Source organism: Pseudopipra pipra, chromosome 2, assembly GCF_036250125.1.
Source record: "Pseudopipra pipra isolate bDixPip1 chromosome 2, bDixPip1.hap1, whole genome shotgun sequence".
NCBI lineage: Eukaryota > Metazoa > Chordata > Aves > Passeriformes > Pipridae > Pseudopipra > Pseudopipra pipra.
Window position 1 is genome coordinate 86,508,422 of NC_087550.1, and position 17,344 is coordinate 86,525,765.

Here is a 17,344-nt window from a genome sequence, read left to right on the forward strand (position 1 = left end):
CAGGTATGTCTGGACACCAAGACACAGAAATGCCACAGAATAATGCTCTGATCATACATACACATGCAAGAAAATTGTAGGATTTGTTTAGTCCTGCTTTATAGATTTACACTGGTGAAATAAACAGTACCTGAGCTTGAATCTCATTAAATTCCATGAAGACTTTGCTCTTGGACATACGTAAGTTGATCATGTATGTAAAAAACTTGACAGATAAATCAGGAGAATTTTAAAAGACTCCTGAGAAAATCAAAAAAGGGATTGTTATACAATTTCATGTCATGTAGGGAAAAAATGTGCAATAAGTTCGGTCATTTTATTATGCTTACTTAGTACTCTAAATTACCATGTCCTTTTAAAATATCTTTTAATTTTTGATAGATCTTCACTATTCAGAATTGATGCTTATTTAATGAATGAAACCACTTTGCTTCCTTCAGAAAGCTTCCTCCACATTTGAAGTCTGTCCAAATAGCATTCATGTTCCTGCACAAGTCATAAATATTCAGAAATATTTTTAAAATTTTAATATTGAGAAATATTTTTTAGAAGCTCAATTAAACAGAGTAGATCAAACTGAGCTCTCATAAATTTTAAAATAAAATGAAAATTATGTTTTGTTGAGAGTTAACCTTTCTTACACTGTTCAACCAACTCCCAGGTTTATACTGGTTTTATGCAAAACAGCAGTAGTAAAAACGTTATGGATCAATACACACATATTTATAGAAGCAAAGCAATTAGCGCTAGATTTTTTAGAAGGCACACAACCACATAGCAAACACAGTATCATCTTGTTTCAGAACTACACAGCCACTTAAACTCTGCCCAAGTTCCACAAGACTTCTGAATGCAAAGGACTAACAAGATTGGCTCTACAGTAATGAGATATTTTTTGAAATTACTCTATAATGATATTTTACATTATCTCATTAGCACATAAATTGCTAACTTTAAACTGGGATAAAGCTGTAATAAATCGTTACACAGTTATCAGTAACTGTAGTAGTAGTGACTGTAGTGTTAATTTTTACTTTGCATTAGTGATTATGACTATTAAAATTTTCCTACATGTCCTTATAGGCGAGATCTATTTACCTAGTTATTCGTGTAAAACAAACTGCTATACTAACAACTCACTTCTCAAGGCTAACTGTTGTCAGCTGAAACACCTCTATTTTGCAACAGATTACCACATCTGAAGAAAGGCATGGTAACAAGAAGTGTTGAGTCACCATCCCTGGAGTATTTAAAAGATGTGTAGATGTAGCACTTAAGGACATGGTTTAGTGGTGGACTTAGGAGTGTTAGGTTAATGTTTAGACTCAAAGATCTTAAGAGTCTTTTCCAACCTAAATGATTCTATGATTCTATTCTATGATGCTATGAAGATATCAGTGAGGAAAATTAAAAAACCTCATTCTTCCTGCATGGAACAGAATGGACTTGAAAACAGATAGAGGTTAAAGTTCTCCACTTGCTACACACAAAGAAACCCTAACAGAACTGTCATCCCTGTGTTTAGTTTCAAACTACCAAAATGGGACTGAAAATGAAAATCAAAAGGATAATCAAAAATTGGGTGCAGACTTTAAAGAAAGTTCAGATAACAGCAATACCAGGATGAGAACACAGTCCTCCAAAAAGGACATTTTTTCACATGCCAGGTTTGGTTGCCATTTTGTCCAGGAGTATGAATGACAGTGTGCACATAAATGACTCCCTCAATTAACTACGAATCACTTTTTATCTTCATTTCCCACCATCACTATCAATCAACCTTCAGCACTTTCATTTTCACCTTTTCCTAATGCACAAGCTACAATTTTTCCAGTATTACGTTGTGGTATGAAAACTGTAGATCTTAATGGTTAGGCTTGTTTTTCAGTCAATCCCTAAAGTTTCCATTTTGTTTTACTTACATTCGTTGGAGGGGGGAGTTCCTATGTGATATCATAAGACTGAACAATAATTGAATTTGTTCCTGCAAAGTTTAGCAAGCTAGCAACCACGGTCGGGATGAACAATAACAGTTATAAGAAAACTATACAGTTGCAAAAATGAGCAAAAATATTTAAAATAATATGTGCAGAAAGTTTTCCCTATTTCAAGATAACAGAATAATTAGTCTGTGGCACAACCTCAAAACAGCAACTCTAACACTGTACATCTGTCCAGTTTACAAATACTTGCTCAGAAACCTCTTTAATGCCAGTATAGTCTGGGTAATCAGAGAAGGAAGGAGAGAGGAGAGAAGAAAAGGATTTTCTTATGTAATTAGGATCTCAGACTTTCCCTGACTCTTACTTAACTTTCAGCTTCTGGCGTTCTGGAAGTCTGTATGCTATACTTCCAACCTCTTCTCAGATTTCTTAGGTGAAGTTATAGAAAAGAAGAGAGAATAAGAGCTAACAGTTGCTACATATAGCTTTGGGTCTGACAGTTTGGATTAAGAGTTTGGCAAACATTAACTGCCAACCAAACTTCCCTGCCTACAATGTCATTCAAGAAAAATATTCCATCTGAGTTTGTATTGAGTAATTTCAGCAAGTAATCACTGATAGGAAATAAAACTCTAAATAAGAGCTGTGTAAATTAATTATTTACATTCACAAAGGGAAGGTTGTATTTTAAGAGTCTTTACTGTTAAGTTCTTGGGTAAAAAGCTTCTTTCTCCAACACTAAACCAGTAGCTCTTTGTCAGCCAACAGATTACATAGAAGACACAAGTATCACATACATACAAGTAGTTCATTAGAAATTAGACAAAAGAGCATTTTTATAGGCAAGGAATTGTATTACTTGAGTTAAATTATGAGAGCAGTTTCAGAAAAACAGTACTTGAATACTAAAATATTTCTATATTTTGACATACTGAAAGCTGCAAAATTCAAGTGTTGCTTTCCAGCATTGAATTTACATCAGGTGATCTAAAAAAGAGGAAAAAAAACCAAACAAAAAACCTGTTAAATAATAATAAAAATTAAACTGGGTTGCTTGGGGGTTTGGGGGCTTTTTTATGCAGAAACATCAAATTGAAGGGCTTTAGACTCATTGCATTGGACTAAAATTTCTCTACTTATTCTTTTAGTATGACGCATTGAAAGATTTACCTGAGAGAAGTATGAATAAAAAGTAGGGTGTTTCCCCTGACAGCTGAAAAACAGTGAACTAAAGCAGGTCAGAAAGCCAAGTCAGAAATTCATCTCTGCTCACTTCCAAGATTAAACGATTAGAAAAGCAGAATGTAGGCATGAAAAAACTCACTGTCAGGATCCTGTCCTAATCAGAGCTGTTCCCATGCCAGATTTTGAAAGAGCCTATGTTTGATGCACTGTACTGGCACCAAACGAGAACTATGTGCAACCAACCTACTTATTTATGTATTATTTTAAAACTCAAATATGGATCACAAAAACAAAAATCTGGGATTTTGGAGTGTTCACAGAGTAATTTACTCCTCACTTGCTAACCTTGCTATTAATATTCTAGAAATGTTTATGACAAAGTCTGCAGAAGAAAGCATCAATTACTAAAGATGCTGGAGAATTAGAACTCCTGCAGACAAACAAGAAATCCCTTCTATCCTCCCACATATAACAGAGATCATTCTCATTTTCATTGAATAGCAATGCTTTCCTCAAGAATATTCCTCCTCTTACATAGGTGTGCTTATACATAATGCATGGGAAATGACTGGCACTAAAAGAGTCCATATTTACGGTTTTACTCATGGAAATGGACAGTTAATGGATTTCCAGTTTGGTGGCTGAATCAGAGCAAAAGTTTTCTGAAATGAAGACAATCCATTTCACACCCCTCACTCCTCCCTCACCCCCCCCCCCCAAAGAAAAGAAAAAGGAAGAGAAGTATCAATGAGAACAATGAAAGCATTTCTGATTTTTTTGTTATGATCTTTTTCAGCTCCTGAGCTCTCACTATATTCAGCCCTATTTCCTAACTAAGTCTTAGCCATAGCATTTTGGGTCCTCAATAATGGGCTATTCAAGTTTCTCCTTCCATATAAACCTAAATTAGACTAATAACCACAATGTTCTATAGTGCCCAGTACTATACAATTTGGATCCAGGCCTATGGCTTTCCTCTCCTGAGTGCTGCCATAACACAAACAGAATTTACTCCCTATCTCTTTCCCATGTACTACCTTTACACGCTAGTTAGCTCTTTAAATACCACTGTCTATAATCAATCCTGAAGTGATGAATGTCTCTCTCACTACTTCATGTTATAAGATGCCTGACACTGTCTCTTGTAGACCAGCACAAAAGAAGACTTACAGCAGAAAGTAGTAATTTGACCTGGCATGACAGTTTACAGCTTTCTCTGCACTATCATCTAGGAAATATTTTGATCTGTCAGGCAATAAGAAACCCTCTGTCACCACATATGGGGAAACCTAGCTGGAGCTAATTTAAAGAGCATCAGGTGTGGCAATCAGCAGCTAGCAAAAATAACTCGACAGCCTCTGTGGTAATAGCCTGTGGTGCAGTGCACTTCAGAGTTCTTTTCTGTGTGGCATGCTAGGAAAGCGGGTCAGGCAGAAGAAAGATTATGGTACTGCTTCAGAACTCAAGGTTTTCAATAAGTTTGTGCTTGAAAAAGAACATCTCCTTTAAAAAGCAACAGAATAAAAGTTTTGCCCACTCACCCAACAGATTTGCTCCTTGCATACACTGAGAAACTGGTTAAACTAGTTACAGAGAAAACTTTAACCTGCCTTAAAAGAGAACTGCTGTTAAACGCTACCAAGCCAGCACAGTAAAGCACATCAGACAGAAATTAGTCTTCCATGTTTGCTGATACAAATGAGCCCATTTATTTCTACCAGCTACACATATGAGAAACTACTCAGGGTACTGAGAGCTGCACAGCGGTTTCTGAGACTGTTCTCATCTTCAGAAATATGGCTAATGGTTACAAAGATACTTGGGGAGCAAGGAAAACCAGCTTGATTCTCAAGACAGCTAGAACTGGTGCAATCAGAATATTACATATTTCAAAGTGAATTTATTTGGGCTTATAAATAAACAATAAATACAGGGTACCACCAGAGGCTGTAAGGATCAAATTATTTTAGAGGATCCAAGAGGAACCCATGAGTTACTGCAGGATAATTGAAAAAAAAGGAAGGAAAAGCAGGCATTAGTGGTGAAAGTACCTCAGAACACAAGTTGATGAAGTTTTCTTCAACATGTGCATTTCAGAGCCTTCCTTAATGTAATTAGACATTCGAGAAACAGAAGATGCAAACATGCAACACAAATTACCTTACTACTCTGCAGTTCTAAGCTTAATCTAGGGTGAGACTTTTTTCCTCCCACTACTAATGGCACATTTCAGAAACCTCTCACATACTAATCTTTTTGATGGGTAAGGTGACTTTCACAATGAAATAAAAAAAGTAGCATATTCCACATGTAAGCTCACTCAGGGAACGTGACTAGCAAACTTTTCACTTTCTTTCACTGCTACACTTTCTTTCACTGTTACAAGTTTTCTATTTAAGGTAACTTACGTTCCATGGGAAGTTCAGGTTGAAACAGGTTCTGAAGGTAGATTTATTTTCCAGAACTCCATTGTAGACTAAGCTGTCCATTAAGGAAGGTGAAAAGGAAGGTTTCATTAAAGTAAATTGACTTCGAAGGAAATATGTTTTGTTACGTGGTATTTAATTTACCTGCATTTTGCTTCATTTATGAGTCTTCTTTTATTTGGTTGGTTTTGTTTGCTTCTGTGATTTTTTTTTTCTTGGAAATTTAATTTTAAATCAGTCAATCAAAAAAAGAACAATGACAAAAATCTCGTTTATCAATAGAGCCTAAATGAGACTGAGATTTTTTTAGCTGTAATTACCATCATTCTACGTTGTGCTCTGTTTCTTTTCCTAATATTTCTAATATTTTTATTTTATTAATAATAGGGAAGTAAAATTTCAGGGGCAGAACTTGGTCCTACTAAATGTTAGGACTTAAGTCAATGTGACATGGAGGAAAAAAACATGCTTGCAGCATAGCAAGCCTTACTGGACTTAGAAAATTATGCATATCCATTGAACAGGTCTTCACTTCAAAGCACTTTGGAACAAAATACAGAATACCTGCCTATGGAAGAGATGTTAAGACCTTTACAGTTCTGAATGGGTTTAGTTGTTATCTGGGATTGGTGCCTTTTATACCACGCAACAGACCTGAGATTCTCAGATCTATAATTGTAGCTGGCAAAAAAAAAAAAAAAAAAAAAAAAAAATCAGTGAAAAAGATGCTTCACATCATAAAACACTTTTCTTTTTGATCTAATCAGTACACTGGTATTAGCTGTTCAGTATGAGATGCTTGCTTTTATTTCCTTTATTTCTTTTTTTTTTTTTTTGATTCCAAAAGGTGTGTATTTTTTGTGGTATAATGGAAATCTGCCAGGTGACACCAAAGAAATGAAAACCCTCACAAGCCATGATATTTATGGAGACAGGAACTCTGCCAAGTGTTTGGCCACAGGGGATGCATTCAGGCATTCCCCTGCTGGTAGAACACTGCTTTGTTTCCAAAGATCAAAGGCCCCTTTTAGCTAGACAGGTCCTGTTAAGGTAGCACACTGATAATAGCCTTTACAGGTTAACTGTTTTGCCTAATATTTAGGTTGTTCAATCCACTCTCTAAAAATCCTGGCTTGGAACCTTGCAGGTGATGCCTGAACTGCTGAGTGTAGATTGTGCACATTATCTGCACAACAGTCATTTACATGAAAACTGAGGTTAAGTATAGACCAACATGAAAAAAAAAAGAGGGTAAATCCTGGCCTAGCAATGACCTACACACTTTTAACAGTGGTTTAGATGTTTTTGGGTGAGGGAGGAGGAAAGAGAGTAGTTAAATGTGCACAGGAGTTTATTCACTGATGGCTGTACTGCTGGGCTGAAGGTGATTGCTGAAGAAGTCTATGGCAAGGAGGCACTCAGAATGTGCCTGTACAGTGCCAGGTAGTACCTGGACATATCTGAGCTAGCCAAAACATCAGCTGCCTTGGGAAGGATGAAAAACCACAGTGAAGTCACTGCCTAGGCCAGCATGCACTTCAATACCTTCCATTTGCCTCAGTTTTCCCCTTCTCTCCATGGCCTTTGGCTTGCAAAAGCGTGTTCCCAAGTGATCTAAAAATTGCAATCCCAACCTTTGAAAGTACAAAGAAGTTCGTATTTCCTAGGCTTTTCTGACTGCATTCAGGACAACAATCATTTCTTCAGGACCATTGCTAAAGTTATCCACTGTCAGAAACAGTGGTTTTGAAATAAAGGATTGGAAAGCTGAGTAAAGTGCAGTGTGGCATGAAACAGTGAGTGCCTCTGTCCTGTGGGACAGCTGATTTGCTTCCAGGCAGCACCATGCAAATGTAAAGGCACTAAGGAGTAGCTGACTGCATGTTAGTCCTAGATTTAACCCTCAGTATCTTTTATTGACTGCTTGATTCCGAGAATTACTTCTCACTTCTTCCACTGTTTCTTTCCATGCTTCCTATAAATTTCAAAACATGAATTTTCTTATCATATGCCTAAGTTACCTGGTTCACTACTTTTTTTCCTGGTGCTCTAACTGATGCGTATTATGCTTTCAATTATTTATATTAATATTGGGACCTTCAGGGCAGGAACACAGTTCAGTTGCCAGGACACGTCAACTATCCTGTTCGGAGAACAACCGTCTCCCAGATGGAAAGGAAGATCACTTGTGTGTGACGCACCAGCCAGCAATTCAGGGAAGTTAGATGCGGTACCCGATTCTCTAGTATTCCCCTTGTGTTCTCCTTGCTTAATGCAACAGCTTCCCAGATTCAAAAGGGCAGTGTTATTTATCTGCATCATTGGTAGGAGAGGTGAAAAGAGGAACCAGGGAAGGAAGCAGAGGTGAACTACTCGAGCCTACGAACAACACTCAGCTCAAGTTCTGAAATAGCCAGATTGCTATCAAAGAGAAAAATAGCCTAGGACCAAGACACTTGATAGAAATAGATGTAGCTGAGAACTGTAAAATCTCTGATACGTGAGGAGCTGTGTAATTTAACTCCTTTCTCTAAAACAGGATTTACAAAATCTTGTAGAGAGACAAAAGGAATTATTTTGATAAAAATGACTTTCCAGTGCTGTAAGATATGTCTGACCTCTACTGATTTTATGGCAACTGACATGGGGACTTTGAATGATTACTTTGCCCCACATAGGCATAATGTAATTTACTCTGCCTTAAGTCAGTGATCTGAGGACGTGGTGTACAAAATAAATAAAATATTTTGTCTGAGACTGTCTTCCAGATGTTGATATGGGTGGGAAAGTGCATTAAACCATTTCTCCATCAGATATTAAAGATCAGCTGAATCCAGTATGACAAACTAGTAGAGAGATAAATGTCACTTTGAGATAAAAACAGAAACATGTATCAAATATAATTTTTGTAAGTTCTATGGCAAAATCAAAGCAATGGCTATGAAAAAGAACCAAACATACACTTTCTTTCATAACACAACATGGTCTTTTCTTCTGCAATTGTTGTATTATTGTGTAGCTATGAGACACAACAGTAATGGTGAATGCATACAGACGGCTCTTACTTCCCTCTAAACTGATCCAAAGGGATCATCTAGAAAGTGTATCAATACAATTGCTATCAGCTAACAATAGATTCACACATAATCAGTGATAGGAATTCTCCCTCTAACCTTTGCAAAAATTTAGGAAAAGCAAATTATATTATGTGATTGTTTTGAGTATTGTCCATTCTCAGTGCATTCTGAAGTACATGCAAGGTGCAGTAAATATAAATGACAAATGCTCTCTGATTTCTGTCATGCAAACTTGCTACGAATAAGCTGAGCAACAGTTGTGCTACAGCCATTTTGCAAACCAGGCAAACAGGGCATAACTAAAAAAGGTGAAACATTAAAAAAGAAAAAAAATCAACCAAACCAACCAAACCAACAGAAATGAAAAACCAAAACCAAACCAACCAACCAACCAAAAAAAAAAAAAACCAAACCAAAAAACATGTCTGTTTTAAAATACGCAATGCCATTACACAAATTAAAACAAAAAAAATAGCCCAAGATAGTTATATGCAGATATCTACTGGCTCTTATCTAAATTTTATACTTAAATGTAGTAGTACTGACCACAAGAGACTTCCATTCTATAATATTTCTTTTGTAAGTGTCTGATGGTTTGGGTAAAAAAATCTCTGGAGTTGCCCTATACACAGGTAAATCCTGGTGCTTTCTTCTCAGCATTAAGGAACATAACTTTTGTGATCATATTTTGAAGAGAGTAGATGCACATTCTTCACTTGCTGTGTCATACTTTTGGTTTTTAGTATGCTGAGGTTTTGTTTGCTTCTCAGAGTGTGAGTTTTTCAGATGCAGGGACTGGATGACAAAAGAGTTAAGTATGTTCCTTCCTCTGCCAAAGACCTGCTGAATACTTTAGAGCTAACCCTTCCATCTCTCTACACAAACTCTGTACAAGAAAACCAGATTTTAGGATCCTAAGTTATCACCAGATCTTCTCATGAGAATTAGTATTTTTAAAATAGTGACTTGGAAATGAACTTCAGCCAAAAAAACCTTTATCTCCGCTTTCCCAGATGTTTGTGCACACATCCAAAATACACCATGTCTTCTCTGTGCCCAGAGAGCTTATCCTCACCTGCGCAGAAAGAAGTACTTACTTCCAATATCTGGCCGTAGCTTTTTGTCGTACTCTCTCAACAGCTTGTTTAGGATGAGAGTCACATCTGTGTCTTGTGTTTTTGGAGCTAAAACCCATTTTTGGTTAGTTGTTCCATCTTCATATTCATCCTCTTCAACCTTTCTAGAACTGCAATAACAAATAAAACAAACACGTTATTCTACATAACTAAAACATGAATTTACATTCGAGGTAAAGCTCCACACTCATCTGAAGAAGTTTTAGATGTCTCACCTGGCTTTGCACCTACTCAGCCTTAGACTGGTTTTGCAACAGGATGCTCCCATAAACAATTATTGAGCATCTCTGAATGGGTCATGACTGAGAATGATTCAGAAATTGTCTTCTCACAATTTCTTCAAAAAGTTATACTCTAAAAGTTAATACAGTTATCAGAGTAGTATTTTATATCATGTATTTTAATAAACCTATTCTGATGAGTTTACAGTACACTTTTACAAAGAGCAAACATCTGCAGTATCATTTTATTAATACATCAAGACAACTGATTCATCTCTTGCACAAAGGCTAATAAGAGTATTAAAAATTTAGATCTGTTAATGCTTCATGATCATTTTATCCTATTAATAAATTATTATATTCTCAGTGCCTGAATTTCAGAGTTTAATGTATTACAAGGCTTAGAATTAAGAGCTCACTCCTTGAATTTAAGATGGATTATCTCAAGCACACAAATACATTGCATAAATTAATCTGAATTTCCCTGCAACTTTAATGACATTTTTTAAAAAACAGAACTACCCCAAGAGTTGCGACTTCTTTCCTTTAGAGGTAGGTTACTTTTCTTTTAAGAGCATATTAATACAAACGTGGTGAAACTGCAGTTTGCCCAGAAATCACAGCTAGAGCTATTTTCACAAAAGACTATTTTCCTTTGTGCAGCTTTTTTTGCACAAACTGTAAAATGTTGATTTGAAGATGTATCTTTTGGTATCTTAGAAACCAAATCTGTTTGATGCCTCTGACTGGAGAAAATCTATGACAGTTAAACTGAGATGAAGTTATTAGGAGAAAAGATAACCTCAATGGTAGAACCTACAGCAGTGATCATATATTGCTTCAACCTGAAATTGCCTGGGGGATATCACTTCATTTTGCAACATTTTTGCATAAATGTCAATACTTATGTGAGGTGCAAAGCAATGGAGAATGAGAGGCACCACCTTGCTTATTCATGGGATGTGCTACACACATCAGAGCAACCTTCTTTCTCTCCCTCTCTTTCTCTCTAGAATGACACTAGTGTCTTTTAAAATACCTCAGATGTCCAGAAGACTTGATAGACACTCTATATTAACATAAAAAACCCTGATACAAGTATAAAAATTTAATCACAGAGCATCAGCAACCCTCACATTGCTCAAAGACCACTATTTGAGATTTTAATGAAACTTCTAATTGAAACTGTTCTACAGCAAATACATCCCCAAGGATTAGCCATGAATCACTTAGCATGACCTCACAAATTGCAAGTGCTCTAGGCACAATTTCTATATAAAAATAATTTTGAAACCTAGACCCTGAGGATTTTCCATAAAGAGCTCATACAACTAATTGCAAAAGTAGAGAAAACTTAGAAATTTTGAAGACAACCATTACTTCTCTGTTATTGAGTTGCATTTTTTAAAAACTGGATTTTTTTTTTAATAATTCACTCAATGAGATTTAAAAAACCTCAAGAGGATTTGGGGGGGGGGGGAGTTTTTTCTCCATCAGATTCATGACAAGTGGTTTTAATACCGCTGTTACAAAGCCATTCTCAAAGGAGGCATCATCTCCAAATATACATCGTTGATATTTCAGAGCTGAAACGCTGCAGTGGTGCTGAATTGCTGATAGCAAAGAAGCACAAATCATATGTCTTTTCCTGCTGCATCCCATCAGAACTTTACCAGAGGTATTCAGACTGCACATGGAAATGAGAGCTGAGTTCAGGTGGGATCATGACTCTCATTTCAGGGAGATGCTGCTTTAAAACCAGTCATGAACAAGAGACTAAGTAAGCACTGGCAGCCGTTTTAGATCCTCTCACTCTAGCAGCTTCTTTCCTAGAAAGTACCTCCAAATAATTTAAATCTCTACCTATCTTCTAGATTAAGACTGGAGGTGGGAGACATGTCACAGTGCATCAAGAATAATACACTAGACACATATTTTTCAAGGTGTTTTGTTTTCCTTCTTAAGACTTCATTACTTCACTTCCCTTGCTTGCCTCTACATAGTTAAACTCCTTGAAGGCACTTGCGGTTGCATTTTCATCTGTAACTTTACTGGTGACTGCCAATTCCTATCATATTCCTGCAGTCCACAGAAACAACAATGGGATGATGGCAGGCCCATCTCAAAGTGGGAAGGAAGAAAGGCTACACACTTTCCCCAAACTCCTCAGGGGCCACTAATTTTGATTCTGTGAGGAAACAGAGAAGAGACTGTGCATAATCTGCAACAGAGCAAGTCTAGAAAACCCTGAGAGGTTGCGGGAAAAGGGTTTATTTCCTGCAACATGTGTGTCTGGCACTTGCTCCAGGGGCTGGCAAAGAAACATCCTCTAGTTCCTGCGGGGCTTTAGCAGAGAGATGCCACTCGGGTGTGGGGCAGGCTGCTGGGAAGGAGAGGGAAAAGCCTCTGAGCATGCCTGCAGCCTGGTTTGTGGCTGAGGTGACCCCTTTGCCTGGGTTATGCGGTGAGGGTATAGGACAGCCCTGGACAACCAAAAGGACCGAAGGCGAGCCTAGACCAAAAGCTCAGGGCTGCAGATGCCGGCTGTCCCCCTCTGACTCCCAATAGGTTATGACAGCGCCCGGCCGGGGAGACCCTTCCCAGCTCTGAGGCATGGGCCAGGGGCTTAAGCTTCTCGTGGTTTACCCGCTCCCTCTCCTCGCCGGCCCCTCCCGCGGAGCCCCCGGGGGTGGCGCGGAGGGAAGCCAGGGCCGTAAGGGGAGCCCGGGCAGCGCCAGCCGCCGTCCCACCGTGTCCACCGCCCGGGTGCCGGCAGCAGCCGGAGCGGGAAACTTTCCGCCGGGCGGGCTCAGGACAGAGCCCTCGCGGGCGACCTCCAGCTTTAAGCGGGCCTGGGAAGGGACAGCGGCGGTGTCACCGCGCCGAGAGCACTGTGGAGCCAGGCGGGTCCCGGCAAGGGAGCGGGGTAAACCGCGTTTGGGAACATAGCCCCGGCACGGCTCGGGGGAGGCGGGAAGAGCCCACTGTCCTTCCCGGGCGCCGAGTACTGTGCAAACTCAGGCAAGCGGGACTGCAGCCCGCCAGCCCCGGTGCGAGGGGAGAGAAGAGGGGCTGGAGAGAGGCGAGGGGAGCGCAGACTTACCAGGCGTGGAACACTGAGAGGAGGAAGAAGAGCGGTAGGAGCTTGGCGGACATTGTCCGGACAGTGCTGGCCAGGTGACAGGTGAGGCAGGAAGAAGGAAACGTTGCAGGATGTTCACATGGAAGGGAAAACGAGGCAATGAGGTGAAGCTCTGAGCCTCTCCTCCTCTGTATTCTCAGCTTTATACCCTGAAGGAAATACCCCCTTCTACAACGCTCCGGGAAGAGAAGGGGGAGGCGAAGAGGGAAAAAAAAAAAAAAAAAAAAAAAAAGAAGAAGAAAAAGTGGGACGAGGGGGAAATCCTCAGCGGAGAGGCTGCCAGGGCCAGGTATAAATCAGGCTCTGCGGGCTGACAGGTGTTCAGCGGGCACCGAGCTGCGGCGCGTCCCCCTTCCTAGCAGACAGTTGCCGGGAGCAGCGGCGCGGCCTCTCCTGCTCCCCCGGCTGGCGCTGGCCGTGCCCCCCGGGCGGTGCACAGCGCGCCGGAGCCCGGGCCCCGCCGGGCCGCGGGGCGGGCCGGGCCGGGCCGGGAGGGGGGCGGGCTTGGGAAGGGGGAAGAAGCGCACCTTGCTTCCCCCCGGGAGAGCCTGGCCACGGCCAGCCCCGCAGCGCGGCACCGGAGCGCTGCCGGGGACCGCCCCGCATCGGAGAGCACCTCGTCCCCGCTCCCTGCCCAACAGGTACCCGCCTCGCCGGCAACGGGGGGACCTGGGAAGTGAACCCTGCCCCCGCCCCGGCGGGCGCACACGGGAGAGGGGAAGCAGCAAACCCGGCAGCAGGGACTTCTCCCCCACATCGCCATGCCGATGCCCCCGAGGGGGCGGCCGGCGGAGGCATCCCCCTGCTGTTTTGCGGGGTGCCCTCACGCCCAAACGAGACACTCACTAGGCGAATGCCCCCCTTCCCCCGTGCTGAAGGTGCTCTGTTCAGACGGAGGGAGAGGGTCGGTTGCTGGTCTCGGGCTGATCGGAAGGACGGGCATCCCGATGTACATATTGGCGCAGATCCATGTTATTGGTGCGGCTACTTACACGGACAGATAGACGAATATGCCTCTGTATCTAGCTGGATGTACGTAGAAGTTTGCATGCACTGTATGAATGCATGGACACACATATATATGCACAAGGTATGCCAGTAAAAGGTATTCGCAGAGAAAAGAGAGATGCTGTAAACCGAGTTACATGGACTTATGTATATATTGTAAACTTTGGAGCAAATGAGGAATTTCTGATATGAGAACTCGGAAATTGACAGCAGCCAAGTATATTCAGGTCAAAAACAGTTTGGGTTTAGACATCGTTTGTCTTTTTACTCCACAAGGAACAGCACAGATGTGATTTTTAGCGACTTCGATTCTCTGCAGGTGTGTGGAGCTTTGCTCCGGGCATCAGGTAATTGGAATATTCCCCTTTGTTTTCAGAATGAGAAGTGGCAAAATTTCACTTACATAATGGTAATTTGGAAACGAAAAACTCTGCTAGAGGTACAGCGAGTGATCGTTTTCCTGTGATCAGAAATCTTGGAAGTATAAATCTCTGCTTCCTCCTCCCTTAGATACAACTTCCACGTTCTGGGGGAGTCGTTTTTAATTATGACATTACATTAAAAAAAAACCCTAATCTGCTGGAAGATGCAATCTTGCTTTTAGAATAACTCCTACATGAAGCCTAGAAGAGCTAGCTGTAGGGAGTTCTGTTCACGAAGTTATCTATTGAAGGAATGAAACAGTTTAGGCAAAATCTGTTGTGAGCCAGGCAATTAATTCCTCGTCATGCACTTCAGGGGTTTTTTTCAACCTTTCGGGGTTTGTTTTTTTTTTTCCAACCTAAACGCCTCTTTATTGGATTATAAAGCAGTTCTTTCGTGTTTACTTTGGCTAATTGCATTACTGTGAATTCTAATAGCCAATTGTTACAAGGCTTGTGCTTTTTTCCGCCACTAGCAGAGAAGTGCAGGTGCAATCCAGGCCGCCTGCTGCCTTGAGAAGATTACGAAGGAAGGGAAGAGTCGGCGGGAGCTCGGGGGTTGCCTGGATTTTAGCAGGAATAGCTACGTTGCCGGTCAAGCAGCACGCCCATCCGCTGATGTGAAGTTTGCGGGAACACCGGCGCCGTGGGGCGGGCGGGAGGCGGAACGGGGCGAGCCGGAGGAGCCGCCGCGTCTCAGCGACGGGAGAAACTCCTGCTGAGTGCCGATGAGTCCCGGTGGTACCGGGCTCCACCCTGCGCCGGCATCGCAGCACGGCCAGAGTTTTCAGGCACCTTAAGGTTTTCTGAGGGCTGGTGCTTATGGATACATCACTTAGGACTCCGAGGTCGCGGTACCCACGTCCTGGTTCGCAGTGCCCGCGCGTTTCGGAAGAAACGACGGGAAGCGCCCTCCATGCAGGAAGGGGTTTCACCATCGCCGGCTACTACTGCGCTGGCCATATAGAAAAATGTGTGTATTCACACGCACACAACTTGAATAAATAAAAGCTTAGCTCGGCCCCAACCCCTCTCCCCGGGAGCCCGGCAGCGCGAACAGCTGGGGCGGTGCTGCAGCATCGGAGCCGGCTGCCGGGGCCGAGAGTGCTCGCTCTGCCGGCAGCGGCGGCTGGGGACCGCCTTGCCTCTGCCAGCGCCCGGGCGGGCGGCATAAGGAACCCAGATGGTATCGTGCCAAAAAGACCGCGAGGAAAGGTACGCCAGCAGCGATTTACGGAGAGACGGCGAGCGCAAGTCCAACGCTACACCCTAGTTCGACTAGCCGAACCCTCAGCCCCCTCCCCTCCCGGCCGGCGGTGGCTTTGGCTACCCCGCGCGGCGGCTCCGCCTCTTACCCCGCCCGCCAGCCCTGTCCCGCCCTCCTCACCTCCTGCCGAGGCAGCGGGATCCTCTGGCGGCGACGCTGGGAAACGCGAGGGATGGGGCTGGGTCCCCCACTCCAGACTGCCTCCAGCTGGCGACAGAGCGCTCGGTTACCCCTGTCGGTGATCGTGTGTCGCTACCGGAGCTGTACGTGGCCATCGAGTCACCCAGCTCTCCAGGAAGACCTTCACAGTGTCCCCTCTTCCCTTGCACTGTGGCAGCAAGCCCCAAAGCTGGAGCGAAATTATACGGTTCATTAATAATTGCATCCTTCTCCTCAGGCAGTAAGGAAAAAAAAGTGATGTAAGGTTTTCTTTCTGTTGGCCTCTGTGAGCTATGTGTTACTGCTAAAGGGATGCTTTAGCACCGCTCTTCGTTACACTTCATGCCTCGGTCATTTCTGCTTCTCCTCTTCATGCTCACATGCTTTTATTTTACTTTTAAGCACATTCTGCCTTTGCTGAGCTTTTTCAAACTGTGTTTTCAGGTAAGGGGCACGATTATCTAGCATATGTTTTAACAAAAGAACATTTTATCATATCCTGTAACAATAGTAAAATGTTTATATTCTTTAGCACAATAAAATGGGCCCACATTTAACTTACCCTCATTGCATTTTCACAGGAGGTGACTTTCTTTTCAACCTAAGGGATACTTTTTTGGTATATATTGTACAGTGGGGAAATATGAGTCCCTGAAAGTAGCTGTGCAGGGTGCTAGTTGACATAAATTGAGGGGGAAAATGCAGAAGAAGGGAATGGGACTCATAGATCAAGTGCCTCACTTGCTAGAACTGGGAGCCCCCTCTCTAGCACTGAACAGTTTGGGCATCTGAACTTTTCTGAGATTAAATGTTGAAAGAGAGCCCTACTGGTGGTTTTCCTAGCACCCCAGTGCTACTTATACCACAAGCAGCACAGAAGGGAACTGGGGCTGCTCTGAGACAAACTCCAGAAACTTGTCTTCTACAGCTTCTGGAGTGCTCCAGCTGGAGGCTTATTAGAGATTTTATATGAGTCTTAGGGCCAGTTTATTCAGACTGAAGGTCTCTGTCGCTACTGCTGGAAGCACTCCGCTCCTATAAATAAGTAACTCTGCCTTGAGGTAGGAAATTGAACCTCAGAGGTCCAGACACTTTCTGTGTGCCCTCACCTCTGTCCTTCAGCACAGTACTCTCTGCTCTCTGGCAGGATATGGAGAATCCCCCCTGATGTGCCATGCTGCAGCTTTTCAGCATCTTCACATTCACATGCTGGCAGAAGAGGGCAGGCAGGTCTGCTCCTCTGAGCAGTTTTCCTGAGGATGTCAATAACATCAGCTGGCAGTGAATGAAGAACTGATCCAGATCCAGAGGCCAAAACTGCCATGGGTGGCTGGTTCCAGCATTTATTGTCATTTATG

General features: G+C 42.3%; 1 protein-coding gene across 2 annotated transcripts in view; it reads right to left on the reverse strand.

Moving 5' to 3' along the window:
• GABRG3 (gamma-aminobutyric acid type A receptor subunit gamma3) overlaps window positions 1-14,126 on the reverse strand; it is a 313,249-nt gene extending 299,123 nt beyond the window's left edge. Inside the window, exons 1-3 of one of the 2 annotated variants that reach the window (XM_064646229.1) lie at window positions 13,977-14,126; window positions 13,092-13,157; window positions 9,729-9,877 (exon numbers count right to left, since the gene is read on the reverse strand). In XM_064646229.1, the coding sequence (XP_064502299.1) occupies window positions 9,729-9,877; window positions 13,092-13,144 (202 nt within the window). In that variant the 5' untranslated portion in view covers window positions 13,145-13,157; window positions 13,977-14,126. Of the gene's footprint in view, window positions 1-9,728; window positions 9,878-13,091; window positions 13,749-13,976 lie in introns of those variants that run through there. The other variant, XM_064646228.1, reaches the window with a different exon arrangement.
• Between the last annotated feature and the right edge of the window lie 3,218 nt (window positions 14,127-17,344).